The 24,208-nt window shown below is 38.5% G+C and overlaps 1 protein-coding gene across 1 annotated transcript in view; it reads left to right on the top strand.

Annotated features, from left to right (window-relative positions):
• Positions 1–305: 305 nt before the first annotated feature.
• Positions 306–24,208, top strand: part of ACTR6 (actin related protein 6) — a 154,756-nt gene continuing 130,853 nt past the window's right edge. Inside the window, exons 1-2 of the mRNA XM_053717004.1 lie at positions 306–509; positions 3,383–3,500. Of these exons, the coding sequence (XP_053572979.1) occupies positions 367–509; positions 3,383–3,500 (261 nt within the window). The 5' untranslated portion in view covers positions 306–366. The remainder of the gene's footprint in view (positions 510–3,382; positions 3,501–24,208) is intronic.

The raw sequence follows: 24,208 nt of genomic DNA, 5'->3' as shown, positions 1-24,208 counted from the left end.
TCTGGTGTAGACTGTCCCTTTAAGCAGCCTTGTTTTTTATATTAAAAAGTAACTGATAATTTAAAGACGTTCATTTTAACTGCTCTGTTTCTTTCTTATTTATGTTTGCCTTAAAACAGTGTTACTGTAAAAACTGAAACAAACCTTGAACGAAAATAGGGGAACTGGGTAAGTAAATAATAAGTTATTCAAGGAAAAAAGGAAGGGAAGGAAGAAAGTACAAAACACACCCACCTCCCGCGTTAGTCACAGGGAGTGAATATTTAGGCACTGACACTGAGGTCATATCTCTCACTGTGCGGCAAACTAAGTTCAGAAGCACACACACACACGAAGCAGCAGTGTGCAGTCCTCCAGCATCCCACAATGCAGCGAGTCAAGCGACGCCGGTTTGGTAATGTGTTTACCACTGAGGTCCCAGATTTCGGGGGTCCAAAGAAGATGACGACCCTAGTGTTAGATAATGGGGCGTACAACGCGAAGATCGGGTACAACCACGGGGAAGTCAGGTGCGATGACTGCACTTTTGGCGCGGGGAGGCGCCTTGTATTGGGTGGTTGCTTTTAACCCTAAAGCTATATGAGGGGACTGCATCCCATTGTGCCTGGCTAGACAAGGATTTAATTTGTGATGCCTATGCGATTAAAAATTGCCTATTGTATTATATCCTTCACATGGCTTACAAATCACTGGGTTGGCAGACAAAAAAGTACTATCATCAAGGGGTGTCAGCACTGTAAAGCGTAATAATGCAGACATGGCTTTGTAAGATTACTTGTTCATAAAATCCGATTAATAAAATGATTCTGTGGGTTTTCATTTTAATTTGATGCATGCTTTATCTATCGGCTAGACCGTGATTACTGTACTGAATTCACAAAGAAAATAAGCGCAACAACAGTTTTAGATATGAGATACGTTACCAAAACAATTAAAGTTTCTTGTCATCTGACTCTGCTTTCCCCCACTATAAAAAAATATTTTGAACTGTTTATGTAAAATACACGACAGGCAGAATAAAATGATACATGTTTATTTACGTTAAACTAGCTTTGTATGAGTAACACAACTTTGCATGGAAACTGGGTTTTAAAACCACCCTTGTCCTGCATGCTTGGCTGCCTGTTGTGTGCAGAGAGCGTGAATGTGCTTGTGCCCTTGCCACATGGTAGGCTGGTGTTCGCTGCATCATTAATTTAACAGAAAGTAGTGTTCTTTAGTTTTGGTACATTTTATGTTAGGGTTTCCACTTACCCAGTATCCAATAGGTTATCAAAATAAATAATCAGTCACTTTTTTTTTTGCATTTGTAAATATGTTTGTTAAACATGACCAAATCCTGTGATAAATATTAATGTGCATATATTGTGTGCTCATACGTTTGTAACCTTTGGAAAAAACAGCATGTGTTAGGTAGAAGCACACACAACCAACTACAAGTTGTGCACATGCAAGTTTAAATGCACAATTTTCATAAAACTGCATGTAATAGACACTACTATAAAAAAGAACACACACAGACACTGATCTAAAAATCCAGTAAAAACTTATTTAGGAGCTCCTAGTTTAGCACTGTTGATGAGGTTAGGCTGGGAAAGCAGAGCAGACCCCACCTGCATATGAAACAACAGATTACTCAAACAATAGCAGCAATAATCTGCAGTCCTGGGTCTACGTCTGATACTTTGGGGCTTGGTTAGGAGTATAAAAATAAGCACAATGTTATAAATAAATTAGGCAAAACTATACATTGTTACAAAAACACTCCCAGATGGGCTATATAAATGGATCATTTACAAAACATTTTTGCAAAGAAAAATCTAGTTTACAATGTCCCTTTAAAGTGAAGGTCCATTTTGATGAATTGGTGCACGGTTTTTAATAAACCTATTAAAAACAAGGGCACTTTAATTCATCAAAATTGACATTTCACTGTTTTCTTCAAAAACTTACCTTTTAATCCTGGCAGCCGCTCCAGCACTTCCGTCGGAAGCCGTCTTCGCGGGTCCAAAATGACGAATCTGGCTTCCTCCAATCACAGCGTTGCACCAGGCCAAGATTCCCCCAGGGGGGAGAGCTGTGATTGGAGGAAGCCTGATTCGTCATTTCTGACGTCTGCAGAGGCTTCCGACGGCCAGGGGAATCGCTGGAGCGGCATTCAGGATTAAAAGTTAAGTTTTTGAAGAAAACTGTGAAATGTCAATTTTGATTAATTAAAGTGCCCTTGTTTTTAATAGGATTATTAAAAACCGGGCACTAAATCATCAAAATGGACCTTCATTTTAAAGGGACATTCAACAGTTACTGTAACATGTTTTGATATTGTAAATAAAAAAACGGAGGTCCGCCTACACTATACCCCTCCTCCCTTGCCGCCTTGCTTCTGTCCTAATCAGCGGCGCTAACTACTCTAATACCCGGTAAATATGGATGCCAAACTCCCCCCACTATTACATAGCTGCCTTCTTCTTCAACTGATAAGCAAATCAGAATCCAGTCCTCGGACAGAAATTGCAAATTTAATTTGAAGTGCACTTTTAGTAAAAACTGCCTCTAGTAAAAATTTATAATTGTTTTAGTGATCATTTTTATTGTGCATGATGACTGTGAAACAGTCCCAGAGCAGGACACGTGCTCAGACGGGTACAAAAATCTTACTATTTATAAAACTTTCATATTTGGATCAAAACTAAATGTTTTAATAGTCTTATTTTCTTTCAGCTTGATCTTACAATGTTCTATGTCAGGGTTCAATTAATTAGAAATAAAATATTTGTAAGTTAGGATATATCTGGATCTGCAAAAAAAGGTAGAAATATATCACAATTATATAATCAGAATATAAATGGCATTAACCCCTTCCCACCGTTAGGACATTCCATGCCGTCCTAACTGCGCTGAGCTTTAGGACCGTTAGGCCAGCATGGAATGTTCTAGCTGTTTGGCTGTCCTAAAGCCATAGCCACTTCCCAAACAGGATTGCGGGCTGGAGTGAGTGCAGTCTATATGTTTGTTTTACTATTAAAATTTAATCCTGACTAAGCACCCTGGTCGTTGACTACCTGGAAGTGAGAGTACAGATATATATATATATATATCTATATATATATATATATATATATATATATATATATATATATATATATATATATATATATATATATATATATATATATATATATATATATATATCTTTACCTGTGTACAAAAAGTAATAATTTACCCACCAATGGACAATATGTCTAGTTTATTATTGTTAAATATAATCAGCCTCACTTCTTACACGTTGTTCAGAATTTCCGGACCTGTTTAAATGCATATCATGTTTGATAAGATGGGATTTTTATATTTTATGGTTTCACTTTTTATTTTTTCCCTGCAGTGTGATACCAAACTGTCAATTCAGAACGAAGACTGCACGCTTGAAAACTTTCACAGCTAATCAGATTGATGAAATAAAAGATCCTTCTGGCCTCTTTTATATTCTTCCATTCCAGAAGGTAACACTTTGCACACTTTAATTGTCTGTATGTCTATTTAGAAAAATAAAAGTGATGATAAAATTTAATTAACTTGTTAGTCATAACACAAAATAAAACCCTTAAACTAGGTTACTCATTGCAATGTGAACTTTGAAATTGCATTATTTTTTGTATGTGTGTGTAAAATAAATATATACACACACACACACTCTGCAGGTATCTGCACTAACAAATAAACAACAATCAGGGTGCCAAGTCAAAAATAGTTCAAAAGGAGGGACTGGATTTCTTAAAATTTTTATTATAACATGGTTAAATTTCGGGGTTCAAAGACCCCTTCCTCACACCAGAAAACTGTGGCAAACATAGCAGTATAAATACCCTTAGGCCCCACTTCATTGGGTTAAGAAAAGGCGCCAAAACAGTTGCCTTGGTAATTAAACAAAAACAGAAATATGGTAATATTGTGCTTATCCTCATATAGTGTTATACATGTCATTAAATAGCATGTTAAAGTGTAACTTCAAGTGGACATATTTAATCATTTGGTATGTCATTTGGTATATCGTGACTTATCACGCTGTAAACATCACATCTACAAAGTCAGAATCAAACAAATGAACTGGTTCAATCCTATCATCAGGTGAATACAGCAGCATACATAAGAATACATAATAAACACAACAACATTCACAAACTCCGTTTCTATGTGTATTCATATATGTTATTCATTTGGCTATCACGCACATTTTAATGCAATTTTGTTTCCAAAAATACATCTTCAGTACAATTATTAATGGATCGAGGTATGCGATCTACTAATTATCTACGGCTTACCTTGGCTTTATTGTGCCAGCAGCATTTCACTGTATCAACTCTACGTATATATCAATCTCACTGCAATCAATCCTTGCGTTCTAGGGAGTATATACTACACATGCAGCTGCGATGTGTGCCAGCAACGCTAGCTAGTCAGATGTCAGCGGGCCGTTCTCCGCTGTTCATGTTTGTGTTACAGCAACACATGGCTCATTAACATACAATAACTTAATGCAGACCAATCTTGTTTCATGTATGTGTCAGGTGATCATAGTATCATCAACTATTAAATCGGCACATTCTTATGCAGTATAATAACATTTCTGGGATCCAATATCTATGTTATTTTGGACAATGCCATTAGGAACATATACATAGATTGTAGTCTGTTGTACTGCCCTTGAATGGTGCTAGCACAACAATAAAATATATATAAAGGGCAGCATAGATGCACTCTCACAAACTTCAAATTCAAGTACCAGGGTGTCAGAATAACTTTAATATCATAAACAAAATCTGCACTGGATTTATGTGTAAAACAATATTTATTCCATGTGACGTTTCAGGGCATTCATTCCCTTCATCAAACCAACAAGTGAAACCAACAAAACCTCGATTTAAAGGCAAGTGCCCCTACCCCCTGTAGAAAAAAACTGCCAAAGTGGTTGCCATAGCAACATAGGTGATCCATTGACAACAAATGTGCAACAATATGGTCTTAGATATTAAACAGCATAATAATATTAATTTATATTGAGTTAGTGCATTATCAATTAGGCAACTGATATAAAAGTGAATACATAGTTAAGTGTGTGCTTAATCAGGGACAAAGCATACCAGAAATGCAAGCAATTTCACATTACACATACATGAGAGCGGAGACAAGCTGTGCAGCATCAAAGAATCACAGTATTAGTATTAATGTGTGTGATTTCTAATAAACACCATTAGAGTATACTTGCACTTTGCTTCTATAAAGCGTTACAAATGTTGCAATATCAATTTTGTTTGTACCAACCATGAGCTCAGTCAACATCTACTGGCGAATATAGTAATATCCATTACAGAACTGTAACTGATGTAAGGCAAAGTGTGTGCTTGTTTACAGCGCTGACGTCATGACGGGGGCATGGATAGGGTTTGCCGAATAGCATCTAGTGTAATGATGGGTATGTCCTTCCATGTTCCCCGAAACGTCACATGGAATAAATGTTTCCAACCGTTAAGTTTGGATCGCTGAGTTTACTCAGGCCCTGATCAGACGCCTTACAGCGTGGGGGAATGGCTGTGGAGCCATCTTCGCAAAAGGAGTAGGCAAGACTCTGTAAATTTGTACCACAGTTTAAAGCTCAGCTACAATCAGTAGTGACCAAAGCTATTGCATCTCTGCCAGCTGCAAGTAAGCACAACAAATCTCATGCATATTAAGTTCTAATGGCACTACTATTGTTAGCCCGGAGGTTATTGGGTAATCTCAGGAATCTGATTTAGACAAATCCTCTTCAGACTCAGATGGAAAAGTTTCCTCTGACTCTGCCTCGGTGGAGTCAGACAAGGAGCCTGAGGAGGTTAACTTTCAATTTAAGATGGATCATTTTAAGATCCCTGCTTAAGGAGGTTTTAAGAACCCTGAAGGTTCAGTATAAGCCAGCAGAAGTTAGAGATTATTTTCAGACCTAAACCTAAGACTCCTGAGTTCTTTCCCTCTCTGGTATCTGAGATTATATCAAAGGAGTGGGATAAGCCTGGCGTTCCTTTTTCTCCTAATTTTAAGAGACTGTTCCTGATTCTAGTTTGGAATTATGGGGTTTTGTGCCCAAGGTAGACAGTGCTATTTCTACTCTAGTGAAGAAAACTACCATTCCTTTAGAGGACAGTACTTCCTTTAAGGAACCAATGGATAGAAAATTGAAGGGCTACCTCAGAAGGGCCTTCCTACCACAAGGTCTGCTTGTCCAGCCGGCCGTCAGTGTGGCGACAATGGCTGGAGCGGCTGCTTTTTGGTGTGACTATCTGAATTAATCTTGGTTGAATATAGAGGAGATTCAGGACAGAATTAAGTTTCTGAAATCAGCAAACTTTTTATTTATTTTTTATTGTGAAGACAGTTGTATTACACCAAGATATAGCATAATGGTAGCAAAACACACAACAAAACTATTTCTCTTGTAAGGTGTATCCAGTCCACGGATCATCCATTACTTGTGGGATATTCTCCTTCCCAACAGGAAGCTGCAAGAGGATCACCCACAGCAGAGCTGTCTATATAGCTCCTCCCCTAACTGCCACCTCCAGTCATTCTCTTGCAGCTCTCGACAAACATGGAAGCAGTTAGAGAGATGTGGTGTAATTTAGTTGTTTTTCTTCAATTCAAAAGTTTATTATTTTTAAATGGTACCGGAGTTGTACTATTTTGGTCTCAGGCAGAAAATAGAAGAAGAGTCTGCCTGTGGTCTCTAATGATCTTAGCAGGTTGTAACTAAGATCCATTGCTGTTCTCACACATAACTGAAGAGAGAGGTAACTTCAGCTTGGGGAATGGCGTGCAGGGTATCTTGCTCTGAGGTATGTACAGTCTAAATTTTTCTAGAGAAATGTAAATGCTAGAAAATGCTGTTAATACTGGATTTATCTGAGGTAAGCCTGATTACAGTGATTTAACAACAACTAGTATCATGCTTGCTGTTAGAGGTAATACTCTTATTATTTTTCACATTTCTGACCTAAACCTAAGACTCCTGAGTTCTTTCCCTCTCTGGTATTTGAGATTATATCAAAGGAGTGGGATAAGCCTGGCGTTCCTTTTTCTCCTAATTTTAAGAGACTGTTCCAGATTCTAGTTTGGAATTATGGGGTTTTGTGCCCAAGGTAGACAGTGCTATTTCTACTCTAGTGAAGAAAACTACCATTCCTTTAGAGGACAGTACTTCCTTTAAGGAACCAATGGATAGAAAATTGAAGGGCTACCTCAGAAGGGCCTTCCTACCACAAGGTCTGCTTGTCCAGCCGGCCGTCAGTGTGGCTTGCTGTTAGAGGTAATACTCTTATTATTTTTCACATTTCTGACATATAAAAAGTTTGCTTAAACGTTTTTTATATGCATATTTGTGATAAAACTTTATTGGGGCTTAGTTTTTTCCACATGGCTGGCTAATTTTGGCCTAGGGATAGTTTTGTTTGGCCTCTCACTGTGAATACATGAGTGGGAGGGGCCTAATTTCGCGCCTAAATGCGCATTCGATTTTGCAGTCTGAGACATCCAGTTTCCCTGAAGGAGTCCCCTGAATGCTTAGGACCTCTCTGAAGGGTTTTTGTGCTTTCCAAAGTCGATTGTATGGGAAGGTAGGGCCACAGCAGAGCTGTGGCAGTTTGTTGTGACTGTTAAAAAACGTTTATTTCGTTTTTTTGATCCATTTTTGAAACTAAGGGGTTAATCATCCATTTGCAAGTGGGTGCAATGCTCTGTTAGCCTATTATACACACTGTAAAAATTTCGTTTGATTTACTGCTTTTTATCACTGTTTTTCAAATTCTGACCTTTTTTATTTTTCTTAAAGGCACAGTACCGTTTTTATTTTTTGCTTGTTAACTTTCTGTAAAGTGTTTTCCAAGCTTGCTGGTCTCATTGCTAGTCTGTTTAAACATGTCTGACATAGAGGAAACTCCTTGTTCATTATGTTTAGAAGCCATGGTGGAACCCCCTCTTAGAATGTGTACCAAATGTACTGATTTCACTTTAAGTTATAAAGACCATATTATGTCTTTAAAAGATTTATCACCAGAGGAATCTGACAAGGGGGAAATTATGCCAACTAACTCACCCCACGTGTCAGAGCCTTTGACTCCCGCTCAAGGGACTCACGCTCAAGAGGCGCCAAGTTCATCTAGCGCGCCCATGGCGTTTACTTTACAAGACATGGCGGCAGTCATGGATAATACACTGTCAGCGGTATTATCCAGACTACCTGGGTTATGAGGAAAGCGAGACAGCTCTGGGGTTAGATGAAATACACAGCACTCTGACGCTTTAGTAGCTATGTCTGATACCCCCTCACAATATGCAGAAGCTGAGGAAGGAGAGCTTCTTTCTGTGGGTGATGTGTCTGACTCAGGGAAGATGATGCAACCTGATTCTGATATGGCAACATTTAAATTTAAGCTTGAACACCTCTGCGTGTTACTCAGGGAGGTTTTAGCTACTCTGAATGACTGCGACACCATTGCAGTGCCAGAGAAATTGTGCAGATTGGATAAATACTACGCAGTGCCTGTTTTCTCTGATGTTTTTCCAATACCTAAAAGGTTTTCAGAAATTATTACTAAGGAATGGGATAGACCAGGTGTACCGTTCTCTCCCCCTCCTATTTTTAAGAAATTGTTTCCAATAGATGCCGCCACACGGGACTTATGGCAAAAGGTCCCTAAGGTTGAGGGAGCAGTTTCTACCCTAGCTAAGCGTACTACTATCCCTGTCGAGGACAGTTGTGCTTTCTTGGATTCAATGGACAAAAAGTTAGAGGGTTACCTTAAGAAAATGTTTATTCAACAAGGTTTTATTCTACAGCCTCTTGCATGCATTGCCCCAGTCACTGCTGCGGCGGCCTTCTGGTTTGAGTCTCTGGAAGAGGCTTTACAGGTAGAGACCCCATTGGACGATATACTTGACAAGCTTAGAGCACTTAAACTAGCCAATTCATTTGTTTCTGATGCCATTGTTCATTTGACTAAACTTAACGGCTAAGAATTCTGGTTTTGCTATTCAGGCGCGTAGGGCGCTATGGCTTAAATCATGGTCAGCTGACGTCACTTCAAAGTCTAAGCTTCTTAATATTCCCTTCAAGGGGCAGACCCTATTCGGGCCTGGTTTGAAGGAGATTATTTCTGATATCACGGGAGGAAAAGGTCATGCCCTCCCTCAGGACAGGTCTAATAAATCAAGGGCCAAACAGATTAATTGTCGTGCCTTTCGAAACTTTAAGACGAGCGCGGCATCAACTTCCTCTAATACAAAGCAAGAGGGAACTTTTGCCCAGTCCAAGTCGGTCTGGAGACCTAACCAGGCTTGGAACAAAGGTAAGCAGGCCAAAAAACCTGCTGCTGCCTCTAAAACAGCATGAAGGATTGGCCCCCGATCCGGTAACGGATCTAGTAGGGGGCAGACTTTCTCTCTTCGTCCAGGCTTGGGCAAGAGATGTCCAGGATCCCTGGGCGTTGGAAATTGTATCCCAGGGATATCTTCTGGACTTCAAAGCTTCCCCTCCAAAAGGGAGATTTCACCTTTCACAATTATCTGCAAACCAGATAAAAAGAGAGGCATTCTTACATTGCGTTCAAGACCTCCTAGTTATGGGAGTGATCCACCCAGTTCCAAAGAAGGAACAGGGACAAGGCTTCTATTCAAATTTGTTTGTGGTTCCCAAAAAAGAGGGAACCTTCAGACCAATCTTAGATCTCAAGATCCTAAACAAATTTCTCAGGGTTCCATCATTCAAGATGGAGACTATTCGTACCATCCTACCTATGATCCAGGAGGGTCAATACATGACTACAGTGGATTTAAAGGATGCTTATCTTCACATTCCGATACACAAAGATCATCGGTTTCTCAGGTTTGCCTTCCTGGACAGGCATTACCAGTTTCTAGCTCTTCCCTTTGGGTTAGCTACAGCTCCAAGAATCTTTACGAAGGTTCTGGGGTCACTTCTGGCGGTACTAAGGCCGTGGGGCATAGCAGTAGCCCCTTATTTAGACGACATTCTGATACAGGCGTCAAATTTCCAAATTGCCAAGTCTCATACGGACATAGTTCTGGCATTTCTGAGGTCGCACGGGTGGAAAGTGAACGAAGAGAAGAGTTCTCTATCCCCTCTCACAAGAGTTTCCTTTCTGGGAACTCTGATAGATTCTGTAGAAATGAGGATTTACCTGACAGAGACCAGGTTATCAAAACTTCTAAATTCTTGCCGTGTTCTTTATTCTACTTCTCGCCCTTCGGTGGCTCAGTGTATGGAAGTAATCGGCTTAATGGTAGCGGCAATGGACATAGTGCCCTTTGCCAGGGATTCTCTTCTCTGGTGGCTATCTCGGGTCCATCTGTCCAAAGGTATGACTTTTCGCAGGCCAGATTGGACAATAGTAACGACAGATGCCAGCCTTCTAGGCTGGGGGGCAGTCTGGAACTCCCTGAAGGCTCAGGGATCGTGGACTCAGGAGGAGACCCTCCTCCCAATAGACATTCTGGAATTAAGAGCGATATTCAATGCTCTTCAAGCTTGGCCTCAGCTAGCGACAATGAGGTTCATCAGATTTCAGTCGGACAACATCACAACTGTGGCTTACATCAACCACCAAGAGGGAACAAGGAGTTCCCTAGCGATGTTGGAAGTTTCAAAGATAATTCGTTGGGCAGAGTTTCACTCTTGCCACCTATCAGCTATCCATATCTCAGGTGTAGAGAACTGGGAGGCGGATTTTCTAAGTCGACAGACTTTTCATCCGGGGGAGTGGGAACTCCATCCGGAGGTGTTTGTACAACTGGTTCAACGTTAAAGCAAACCAGAACTGGATCTCATGGCGTCTCACCAGAACGCCAAACTTCCTTGTTACGGATCCAGGTCCAGGGATCCCAAGGCAACGCTGATAGATGCTCTAGCAGCGCCTTTGTCCTTCAACCTAGCTTATGTGTTTCCACCGTTTCCTCTGCTCCCTTGTCTGATTGCCAAAATCAAGCAGGAGAGAGCATCAGTGATTTTGATAGCACCTGCGTGGCCACGCAGGACTTGGTATGCAGATCTAGTGGACATGTCATCTCTTCCACCATGGACTCTGCCTCTGAGACAGGACCTTCTACTTCAGGGTCCTTTCAACCATCCAAATCTAATTTCTCTGAAACTGATTGCCTGGAGATTGAACGCTTGATTTTATCAAAGCGTGGTTTCTCCGAGTCAGTCATTGATACCTTAATTCAGGCACGAAAGCCTGTCACCAGGAAAATCTATCATAAGATATGGCGTAAATATCTTTATTAGTGTGAATCCAAGGGTTACTCATGGAGTAAAGTCAGGATTCCCAGGATATTATCTTTTCTCCAAGAAGGATTGGAAAAGGGATTGTCAGCTAGTTCCTTAAAGGGACAGATTTCTGCTCTGTCTATTCTTTTGCACAAGCGTCTGGCGGATGTTCCAGACGTTCAGGCATTTTGTCAGGCTTTAGTTAGAATCAAGCCTGTGTTTAAACCAGTTGCTCCGCCATGGAGTTTAAATTTTGTTCTTAAAGTTCTCCAAGGGGTTCCGTTTGAACCTCTTCATTCCATAGATATCAAGCTTTTATCTTGGAAAGTTCTGTTTTTGGTAGCTATTTCCTCGGCTCGTAGAGTTTCCGAGTTATCTGCCTTACAGTATGATTCCCCTTATCTGATCTTCCATGCAGATAAGGTAGTTTTGCGTACCAAACCTGGGTTTTTACCTAAAGTGGTATCTAATAAGAATATCAATCAGGAGATTGTTGTTCCGTCACTGTGTCCTAATCCTTCTTCAAAGAAGGAACGTCTATTACACAATCTTGACGTGGTTCGTGCGTTAAAGTTTTATTTAAAGCTACTAAAGATTTTCGTCAAACATCTGCTTTGTTTGTTGTCTACTCTGGACAGAGGAGAGGCCAAAAGGCTTCGGCAACTTCTCTTTCGTTTTGGCTAAGAAGTATAATACGCTTAGCTTATGAGACTGCTGGCCAGCAGCCTCCTGAAAGGATTACAGGTTATTCTACTAGAGCTGTAGCTTCCACATGGGCTTTTAAAAATGAGGCTTCTGTTGAACAGATTTGCAAGGCTGCGACTTGGTCTTCGCTTCATACTTTTTCAAAGTTTTATAAATTTGATACTTTTGCTTCTTCGGAGGTTATTTTTGGGAGAGAGGTTTTACAGGCAGTGGTACCTTCCGTTTAAGTTCCTGCCTTGTCCCTCCCTTCATCCTTGTACTTTAGCTTTGGTATTGGTATCCCACAAGTAATGGATGATCCGTGGACTGGATACACCTTACAAGAGCAAACATAATTTATGCTTACCTGATAAATTTATTTCTCTTGTGGTGTATCGAGTCCACGGCCCGCCCTGTCATTTTAAGGCAGGTATGTTTTATTTTTAAACTACAGTCACCACTGCACCCTATGGTTTCTCCTTTCTCTTGTTTGTCTTCGGTCGAATGACTGGAGGTGGCAGTTAGGGGAGGAGCTATATAGACAGCTCTGCTGTGGGTGATCCTCTTGCAGCTTCCTGTTGGGAAGGAGAATATCCCACAAGTAATGGATGATCCGTGGACTGGATACACCACAAGAGAAATAAATTTATCAGGTAAGCATAAATTATGTTTTTCTATTAATACATACCATTTCAAAAGAAACAAGGTAAAAATGTAATTTAACACTACACTTTGTCTGTTTTTAAGTGCCATAACATTAACTTAAGTTACTCTTATCTTGAGTTTCTACAACCGTCTGTTTTTCCATTTAGAATAATAAAAATAAATAAAAACATAACAGTGGGAGAGAAAAAAAAGGGACAAGAGAGAGGAATTTTAATTTTTATCTCTAGTAAATTACATATATATGTATTTATGTATGTCTATGTGTGTATGTATGTATGTATATATATATATATATATATATATATATATATATATATATATATATATATATATATATATATATATATATATATATATATATATATATATATATATATATATATAAAATGAGAGAGAGATGGGAACTTCCTCCTGGACTATCAAGATCACTAGAAGCTATTTATAATTCTGAAAATCCCCAGGGAATACATATCCTGCTTTTAAAGAAAGTTTTAAGGATTTCCGTTTGCATGTCTGGCGTTTGGGCTCTAATGATTTTTGACCATTTTATAATAAAATCTTTAAATTGTCTTTCATTCTTTGGCTCAACATTCATTTGCTCTATGATTAACTGGGTGTTCATTTTTTGACCAAATTCAGCGATACTGGGATGTTTTTTGCTTTTCAATGTTGCATAATTAAATTCCTTGCTATCTGTATTGCTGTTATAATTAAAGAGTGTTCTTCCTTTACAAATTGCCTTGGAAGAATACAAAAACTACTAGCAGGGGTAAAGGACACCGTCTGGTTAAAAAACTTAAACCAGAAGGAGACGATTTTCCAGAACTGACAGATCCTTGCACAGTACCAGAAGCAATGGAGGATGTCCGCTTGGGGAGCGTGTCAGTACAAACAATCCCCCTTAAAGTTTTTATCCCACTTAGCAAGTAACTTGGAGGTCATGTATGACATATTAACAAAATAGCTGTGTGTTTCTTTCCACAACGTATACTTATACCCAACTATCTCTATACTCTGTTTAATATCTTGGGCTAGTACTTCTGGGATAAATTTCTGCCATCTATTGGTAAAGGTTTCTATCTGTGTTTTGCCTAGACTTCTTATGATAATTTTTTTTATTTATAATTTTTATTATTGTAGAGAGCCTTGGTTTACAACATGTCATGCAAAACATTTGACATTGTTCAAAGTTACATAGGGTAGATTCGGAGTAGTCATCATCAAGGGTATACATGTCTGGCAACATAAGAAAATAAGACATCTGGTAATACAATCGACCCAGGTGTATGACAGTTGCGCATGCCAATACTCTTTTTTTTTTTATATAAATAACACTATTAAACAATAAAATATTGAACATCAAACAATGCTTTCCACAAGACAAGATAGATGTCTCATAAGATAAATACATTCAAAATTTAAAGAATTTGGTGCGTGTGATGGGGTAATGGTTTCCATTGTAAGTGAAGGGCATGGTTACTTATTTACTATCTGTAACTGTCAGTATTGGTCTTTCAGAGAGGTGGGTCCGGGTTGAGGCTTGGTTTGTCTAAAGATTCCCAGTAAAATTTAGCCTCTAGAAATAGGGGGAGTTTATTCAGTTTATAAAAGCCATATTGTTCTAATGGGAGGGTTTAATTTATTTGTTCCCTCCACAAATGGTGTGTGGGTACAAATGTAGACTTCCAGTGTCACGCTATTAGGAGTTTTGCACTATCTAGGCACATCTGTGTTAGAAAGGAACGTATTCTGCATCTACAGTTAGTGCTTTTATTCAGTAATGCAATTTCAGGTGTTAAAGTGAAGTCCTGTCCGAGTAATATTTTTAGTGTGTGTTCTATCGCTTTCCAAAAAGCAGAGAGTTTGGGACACTTCCACCACATGTGTAACATGCTACCCGTGTCTTTGCATTGTCTCCAGCACAGTGGGGAAGAATGGGGGTAGATTTTGTGAAGCCTAGTAGGCGTCCAGTACTAGCAGAGAAGGACTTTAAAGTTTAGCTCTAGTAAGTGAGCAGATGTGGAGGATCTGCAAGTGTTTCGGTATATGTTGGTCCAGTCAGTTTTGTCTAGTTGTGTACCTATCTCCTGCTGCCATTGTGTTGTGTAAAGAGGGAGTGGAGTTTGGCTTGCCATGTCTAATATCTTTTTGGATATCGAAAGAGATCCCCTGGGGAGTGTAACCGAAAGGCACAGATGTTCGAAGGGTGTTGGGGTTTTAGTGAGATTTTGCTTAAGGTGGTTGTGTTGTATAAAGTGGTTTAAAGGGACACTGAACCCAAATTTTAAGCAACTTTCTAATGTACTCCTATTATCAAATTTTCTTCATTCTCTTGGTATATTTATTTGAAATGCAAGAATGTAAGTTTAGATGCCGGCCCATTTTTGGTGAACAACCTGGGTTATCCTTGCTGATTGGTGGATAAATTCATCCACCAATGAATAAGTGCTGTCCAGAGTTCTGAATAAAAAAAAGTTTTTAGATGCCTTCTTTTTCAAATAAAGATATCAAGAGAACGAAGAAAAAATTATAATAGGAGGATATTAGAAAGTTGCTTAAAATTGCATGCTCTATCTGAATCATGAAAGAAAAAAAATGGGTTCAGAGTCCCTTTAATTGTGAATGTTTGAACCAAGAGGTAAATGTCCCGTTTAATACGTTATGGAGGTCCGTTCATGATTTTAGTTTCCCCCTGCTCTAAAGTTTCAATGATCGGGACTGTATAGGAGATATCCCATGTTACCACTGTTTTCCCCGTTGATTCATATCCTCCCATAAGCTCCATATTTGGAGATATTGGGGTCAGTGGGGAGTAAGGGGTGGACATTTTTGGTGTATTTAAGACCAAATGATCCCAGTTACCAAATATGTGTCTATATAATTGTGACTTATAACATAATGTGGGCCGTATGCTTTTAGACATCCAGCCTAAAGCACCAGGTCTTGGGGTTTTAAAAATCTGTGAGTCCAGGGAAGTCCAAGCCTTATCTTCTTCTTTATTGTGCCAATCTAATATCTGTTCTGTTGTAGTAGTATTATAGCTTTATAGTAGGACTCAAGTATAGGGACTCCCAATCCTCCCCCCGCATGCGGTCTATACATAGTTGCTGCATTTATGAGTGCGAGTTTTACCCCATACAAAGGTATTGATAAGTTTTTGCAATTGCAGGAGATAGGATTTAGGGAGTGAAATTGGTATAGTTTGGAGTATATAAAGTATTCTGGGGAGTATGGTCATCTTGATGGATTGCATTCTTCCCCACCAAGAGAGTGGTCTGTCCTGCCATGTAAGCAAAGTATGCTGGGTAGAGTTGAGTAGGGATTTATAGTTATAGTCGTAAAGTTTTGTTATCTGAGGGGTTAGTTGTATGCCTAGGTATTTTAGTTTACCAGAATGTGCTTTGTATGGGCAGATTTGCTGGAGACTTTTAAATTCGTTCCCTGGCTGAGTTATATTAAGGACTTCGGATTTCTGTTTATTGATTGAGAAATTAGGTTACCGAAGTTGTTATTCTTCTAATAGGAGGTGTGGAATCAAATGGGGATGAGATTGTCAATAAGACATCATCTGCAAACATCGATATTTTGTATTTGTTCGGTCCTATTTTAAGTCCAGCAATATTCGGGTTGTTCCTGATATGGGATGCCAACGCTTCCATTGTTAATACAAGTAATAGAGGGAAAAGCGGGCATCCCTGCCTAGTACCGTTGCGTATCGAAAAGCCCTGGGACAAAACTCCATTCACTCTCACACTTGCTGTGGGCGTAGAGTAAAGATGGAATATATATATATAATTTTTTTTTATTTATTTTTTATTTTTACATTTTTATTGAGAGAAAATAACCTATACACATTGCAGAAAAATGACAGATTATCAGATATTTACAGCATATCTTTGTCCATTAGAAACAGCATTCTTCTTTTTGTTTTTGAGTCCATAAGCTAATCATATAGTAACACAGAGGAACTACATCTAGAGGAGAAGACAACATTTCAATTACATAACTACCGGTGGAGATACATGGGCCAGAACTAGGCACATCTTTTATGCATACCCGCTTACCAAGTTTAAAGTAATGTTATGCGGGATAAAAGAAAAAACCTATTAAGAAAAAGAAAATAGGCTAACTACCACTTTTAGATTGTTGTGCTCACTTAGATGGGTTCGGTCAGCTATCCGTCCTTGAAAGGGTAATTTTTCATCTCCTGACTAGTTGAGGGGACCACCAGTGATCTAATAATTTCCTAAATATATTTGGAGCAGAGCATAATACTATTCCAGCTTTTGTTGAGTAGGGATAACATCATTATAGCATTCACTTTAATATAATTATGTTTAGTCAAAAGGAACAGTTAAAATGTGCCTTATATTTCTAGGTAAAAGGTGGCATCCTATAGGCTGTTGGTCCCCCTGCTGCTCCGGCCGCTAGCTGCTAGGTTAGAACCATATAAGTGTAAACCTATTGGGAAACTTCTGCCCTATTATGTGTGGATTGGCTATGACATATATTTGCTATAAAAAAAAAAAAGGAAAAACATTCTACTCACATGAAAAAGAAGAAAGAAACAGAAGCGCACCAGGGCACGATTCAAGTGAAGATTTTATTATATTAAAACACACACGCAACTTATAATGTTGCACTTACAAGATTTAAAAATAATATGAGCCTGTATACAAATTCTTTGTGTGCGCTGGAGCAGAGATGACAAACCGTTCCTGTCAGCCGTTCTAGGTAAGTACAAGGCGTCCGGACTGCCCTTACGTACTACCGCGATGACTGTCCACACACAAGAACAGACCAGGAGCAATGTCCTAGAATCCTCGACGCGTTTCCCCCGAACTTCGGTCGGGCTTTATCAAGAGGTGAAAGAGTACTATTCAGAATTGGCGCTTTTCAGCTTTTTAAATGTCCATATTTGTTAGGCACACCCCTTTTCCGGGGCCTGCTGCGGGTGTGTCGTATCCTACCCGTTTGATTGGTGGAAAGTCTGTAACAGAAAAAGGAAAAAAGAGAAAGCAGTGGTAAATGTTTCTTCTGCAAGGATATTAGATTACAAATATATACAATTTTATCAGTCTTTAGATAAAACATTAAAACCATAATTTAGTGAAATTGTGTTTCCTAAAACTAGAAAGAAAAGTATACGAAAACTAACTTCCATATAACTCACATTGACATAGTTAGACTGCAATAGCGGTATATTCGAAAACGAGGAACATAATAAAAATCTATTATAAATATTTATAAAAACCGAATACAAAAAAGTGCAATATAATAAAATTGATACAGTCGTTAGATAAATTATTTGAAGATATTAAAAACCACATGTTGATTGAAAATTTCATACAAATAAATATAATTATAAAACATTAAAGTGGAATGCCCTGAATTTGATAAGATCTCCATACAAGGCCATAAACCTAACAACAGATTACTAAAATGATACTGGATAAAATTTATAAATAGTTCATTAATATTAATATTATATTATGTTATATCTATATAAAGATTACATATATGCAGCTACATCTATGTCGATATTCAACCCTAATGGTTGTAGTGTTTTCAACTTGTAAATCCATTTAGTTTCCAACCTTCTTAGATCTAGTAACCTATTGGGTTTATTTGGTGGAACCCAATCTATCACCTGTACTTTTAGAGATTTTGGATTACTACCATGATGTTCAAGGAAATGTTTGGGTACACTATGTGTCAGCAATTTCTCTTTAATATTATAGATGTGCTCATTAATTCTTCGTTTGATTTTCCTTTTGGTGCGACCTACATAAAAGCATGCCACACCCACAATGTATTAGATAAACTACATAGGTACAGTCACAATTCTTCCTACCTATAATGTTAAAGGTTTCTGTCAATTCTGAATTAGAAAAAGTGGGAGATTTATCTACGTGTGCACACATATTACACCTTGCTTTACCGCATTTAAACGTACCTTGCCAGGTAGTCAACCAATTCTCAGTGGTAGAGATGTTGACTCCTTTCTGTTGTTTAATCTCTCTTAGCTTACTGGGCGCTAATATGTTCTTAAGACTTTTTCCTTTCTTGTATGTGAACACTGGTTTCTCATTTATTCTTGTTCTTAAACAGGGATCAGTTACTAGGAGGGGCCAGTGTTTCTGTATTATTTTTTCTAATTTTTTAGATCCCTCATTGTAGGTGGTAATGAAACGAATGGGTTTAGTGTTTGCTGAAAGGGTTGTCATTAACTCATTGTGTATTTTAGTACAGATGGCTTGATCATTATATCTTTCTTCTTTATTAAAAAATGAACTTCTTTCTTTTGCAAGAGCTTTATCTTTAGCTTGATTAATAACTTCCTCGCTATACCCTTTCTCTATAAATTTATTTGTCAAAATTTCCGCTTCTGCTGTAAAATCCTCCAAATATGTACAGTTTCTTCTCAAACGTAAAAACTGGCTATAAGGAACATTTTGGATCCAGCTTTTCTTATGTGCACTTTTGGCTTGAATGAAACTGTTCCTATCTGTTGATTTCCTAAAAAAAATTTTACTGCAATTTTGCTATCCTTATCTTTATATAGAATTAGGTCCAAAAATTCAATTTGTGTGTTAGAATGAGCTTTAGTAAAATTTAAGTTATAATCATTATTGTTTATGTACTTTATAAAACTGTCAATTAAAATCTCGTCCCCCCTCCATAAAATTAAAACATCATCTATGTATCTCCCATATTTAATTATATTATTAGTAAAAGGATTATTATTCCAAATAAATTCCTGTTCAAAGGCATTAACATACAGGTTAGCATATGAGGGGGCGAAAGTTGTCCCCATTGCTGTTCCCTGTAATTGGAGATAGAATTTATGTTCAAAGGTAAAATAATTATGTTGCAGAATAAACTTCATACACTCTACCAAAAAATTAATATGATGTGATGGAATTTGCCAGTTATCTAATTGTTCCTTAACTTTCCTTAAACCTTTGTTATGGGGAATGCATGTGTAAAGTGACGACACATCACAACTTATCCACCACATATCCTCTTCCCATTTTAGGCCTTCGTATTCCTTAATTACAGCTGTAGTGTCCTTAAAATATGCTCTGGTATTTTTAACCAGGGGTTGGAGATAATAGTCAACATATTTCGAAAGGTTCTCACTGATAGAACCCAGACCTGAAATTATGGGCCTCCCAGGAGGATTAATAGGGTCCTTGTGCACTTTTGGGAGGTGATAAAATATAGAAATATTCGGTTGTTGACTGGTTAAAAATTTAAATTCATCATTATTCAGAATACCCTCTTCCTTTGCTTTGTTCAAAATCTTATTTAGCTCTTTAATATAATTTTGAGTTGGGTCCCATGTTAACAATTTATAAGTATTAAAATCATTTAAAATATTATTCGCTTCTTTTATATAGTCTTCTCTACGTTGTATAACTATACCTCCACCTTTGTCCGCAGAACGAATGACTATATCTTTATTATTATTTAATTTCTGCAAGGACTTCCTTTCCAGGGTAGTTAGATTATCATTATATTTATTGAGGCAGTTATCATTTGCACTAAAAGTATCCTCAATATCCCTAAGTACTAGTTTGGAGAACATTGCAACTTGATCACCTTGTGATCCTATGGGATTAAAACTAGATTTCCCTTTAAAAGCAGAATGTTGTATATTAGGTTCTGATTCATATACTGACAAATGTAATAAATCATCTTGACAATTATCTGTTAAAATTGGAGATGCTGTATTCTCATTTGCTAGGCTTTTAAGTATATTTAAAGTTCCTAGATTCAATGTACTGGGCATTCTGAGTAGTTTTAATTTCTGGATTTTTGAAATAATACCGCTGTAAAGTTAATTTTCGTACAAATTTATGTACATCTATGTACATTTCAAACTTATTTGGCCTAGTCTTTGGTGCAAACTTGAGTCCTTTTTGTAAAAGACCAATATCATTTGAATCAAGGTCAATACCTGCTAAATTAAATATTTCACTTTTAGTTTGTTTTAATCTCTCCTTGGTCGCCCTGTTAGTCTGTATTGCCTTTCCTCCTCTATTTCCTCTTCTTCCCTTTCTAGAGATCTTTTTATTGGTCTTATTCTCATGTCTCCCTGATTTTGTTTGAGGGGATTTAACCCCTCTCCTTCTCCTAAAAAATGTTGATTTTTAGCAGAGCTCTCTTTTGGTCTTGCTCCCCTTGTATCCCATACTGCTAAATACGTGTCTTTGCTATCCACTAGAGGCTCAAATCTGTTATTTGTGGATATTCCTGCTAAAGGTTGTTGATTTCTATTTATGCCAGAATCTTGTGCTTGATTCCTATTATCTCTGTGTGAATCTCTCCTTCTCCATTGAGGATAATGGTTGAAACTATTGTTCTCTGTTCTAGTGTCTCTGGGCTTGTAATTCGAAACTCTATAATTATATCCACTATTACTATCCAATCTATTAGTTCTAAATTCACGATTTTGATGTGTGTAATAGTTCTGTTGTGTGTTATGATTGGTACCCGATTTATGGTATGGATGTGAACCATAATTGTTATGGTTAGGATATGATCCATAGTTATTGTGGTTTGTATATCCACTATTAACCTTTCTACCATGTGACTGTATTGCATGGGTGTTGTGTCTGCTAAGTTAGATGTTTGAAGGTTGCTGATTTTATGTGGCAGCATTTACTATTAGTGTATAGTGTGCTATTCCACCTTATAAATTATGAGGGCACTAATTCTAAGTATGAAGTAAAGGGTTGCCAGTATGTTATAGGTAAGGTATTAAGTTAGGTATATATCTGCTTATATATGTTCACTTGTTTGTAACTAGGAATTCACTCCCATACCAACACCTATATATATGTATATGTGAACAGGATCCCCTGATTGCGCCCTGTGGTTCAAATACAACCATAATGTAGACATGTAAATATGGAGATATATGCATAATTATTAAAGGAGAGCTGCTACTAAATACGGCAGCTCTGGAACAAACGTTTACAAACACAAACATTATTCATGCATTTTCCACGGGCTGAGGGGGATATCAGTAATGAGGAAGCATTTGAAGTACGTTATGCAGTATAAATTTAACATTGTAGAGCAACAAATAACTGAGTAAGACACGCATTGAACAAAACTTGCATGTGGAAATGCTATATTATTAAAAGAGTATCTAATTAATGATGTTTAGTCCAAAATTCTCTTCAACCTATATCAAGTCTTATAGTTGGCTTGGTTTTTGTTATTGAAAATTGCGGGAAGTTCCGTGAAGTTGCGACTGAGTTGCCGTCAATAGTATTATTTGGTATAGCTATCTCAATTGCACATGGTGCTGATGGTGATCGAACATTTTAATAATTCATTTATAAAGCAGTGACGGTTATCTCCGGGTCAAATTCTCTCCCCTCACCAGGCTTGCTGTGCGGAGAGTATCGTAAAGTTGCGGCTGATATGCTGTTGATACTTTTTGTCGCTGTAATTGTCCCTCTCCCACGAGGTGCTGATGGTGATTGGGCATTGCGGTGACGCAGTTCATGATCTGTTGTACTCATCCCCTGGTCAAGATATTTCCTCTCACTAGGCATGGTCCCAGCTGGTTCACCAGGAACGAGGAAGATCTGTGCAGCCATGAGGTATGTCATTGATTGTCTTTCAGCCACGCCTGGGCCCTTCAGCGCAGCCTGTAAAGTAGAACCAGCCAGAGCTTTTTCTCTGCCGTAGGGATGGTAGTCGGTCTCTTGGGAGGCGTTGGTTAATGCTTGATCACCCCGTTGCGTTGGTAGGACTGGTATAAGGGAAAGTCTCTCCTCCATTAGTGCTCCCCTCTGGTTGCCATCTTTATTTCCAGGCGTTGTAAAGCACTGGACTGACGTGTCTGTATGTGAATGCCTGTGGCCAGTGTTCTCTGTGGGGACCTGAGAAGGTAATCTTTGGTATATCTTCTTAAGCAAACTGTCCAATCTAGCGAAACGCAGATCTAGTTCCTGTTCCAGCTCCATCTCCCAAGCGGTCGCCATTTTGGAATAGTCTGCTATCCGGTAGTTTATAAAGATTAGTTATGTTGTGAATTTTGTAGCGATATGCTGAGCTGTGCAATGTTGCTTAGGTCAGTAAGGCAGTCACCTGCTGCCAGCACTGGTAACCCGGAGGAGCCAGGGGGGTCGCTACCTATGGATTAGGCATTAAGCTTCCGAACTGTGGCCCGTTTTCATGAAAACAGCAAATGAAAGTTGGAATATGGACCCCTTATGTTGGGTAACAATAGTTTGTTGAGTGGTGTAGCAGGATTTGCTGTTAAAGGCTCTAAAATCGGCGGATTAAAGAAAAATATTACAAAGCTGACAGTAAGTGCGACTGGCTAGGTACACCGTTCGGACACGCCCCCAAGATGGAATATTCTTTTAATAATTTTTTCCTCAAAAGCAAATTCAGCCTGTCAAAGGCTTTCTCCGCATCAGTGAAGACCAGGACCATGGGTTGCGTGAGCATATTCTATCAGGCGTAAAGCTCTGATAGTGTTGTCCCTGGTCTCCCTGCGCGGCACAAAGCCAGCTTGGTCAACATGAATTATGGAGGGCATAATGGGATTAAGTCTTCTCGCTATAAAAAAAAATTTCAAAAATTATATCACCGTTTAGTAGCTATATAGGGCGATAATTGCTTGGGTTGTTTGCTGGTTCGCCCTGTTTATGGATCACCGAAATTGTTGTGGCGAGAAGTGTCCTTCCTGATCTAATGTATTAAACATTTTAGCTAAATGCGGTGTTAGTATTTGTCTAAATGGTTTATAATAGAGATTAGTAAACCCGTCTGGCACTGGGATTTTTTGCGTGGGTATACTTTTAAATTGCTTCTAATATTTCCCTATTATCAATTGGGTCCTCTAGGGATTTAGATATAGTTTCTGGGATCACTGGGAGTCGAGCCCTCTCGAGATATTGATCTGTCTTGGGGATGTTATAGAGACCAGTATAGTAGGTGTTGAAAGTGTTTGCTATTTCTCTACAGTCAAAAGTGACCGTATTGTCTGTCTTGGTCATTTTGTGGATATAGCTTGCATATGTCTGTTTTTTAAGAGATCTGGCTAGTAGAGTACCAGCTTTATTGCCCTCGGTAAAGTATAATTTTTTTAAGATAGTAGGCCTTTCTATGCGCTTCTTTGTTTAACAAATTATTTAGGTTTTGTCTTGCTGCTAGGAGGTTATTGGTATTTGTGTCACTTGAGGGGTTGCTCATGTGAACAAGCTCAGCCTCACAAAATTGGCTCAATAACTTGTTATATTCTGCCTTATATGTTTTAAGTAAAATATACTTTTGTTTGAGGAATTCTCCCCTAATTACCGCCTTGTGGGCTTCCCATGTTGTTTGTGGTGAGGTTTGGTCAGTATCGTTGTGTTGAAAATACTCGCGCAGTGCCTGGGCTATTTTATCTGTTATGTGGGGTTGAAGTAAGAGTGTGTTATCTAATCTCCAGACGATGTCCGAGGAAGGACAGTCTGGCCATTCTAGGTCCACCGACACCGAAGAGGGATCTGACCATGGTGTGGGGCTAATGTCTGA

Source organism: Bombina bombina, chromosome 6 (assembly GCF_027579735.1).
Source record: "Bombina bombina isolate aBomBom1 chromosome 6, aBomBom1.pri, whole genome shotgun sequence".
Lineage (NCBI taxonomy): Eukaryota > Metazoa > Chordata > Amphibia > Anura > Bombinatoridae > Bombina > Bombina bombina.
This window is presented reverse-complemented; position numbering and strand designations above follow the sequence as displayed.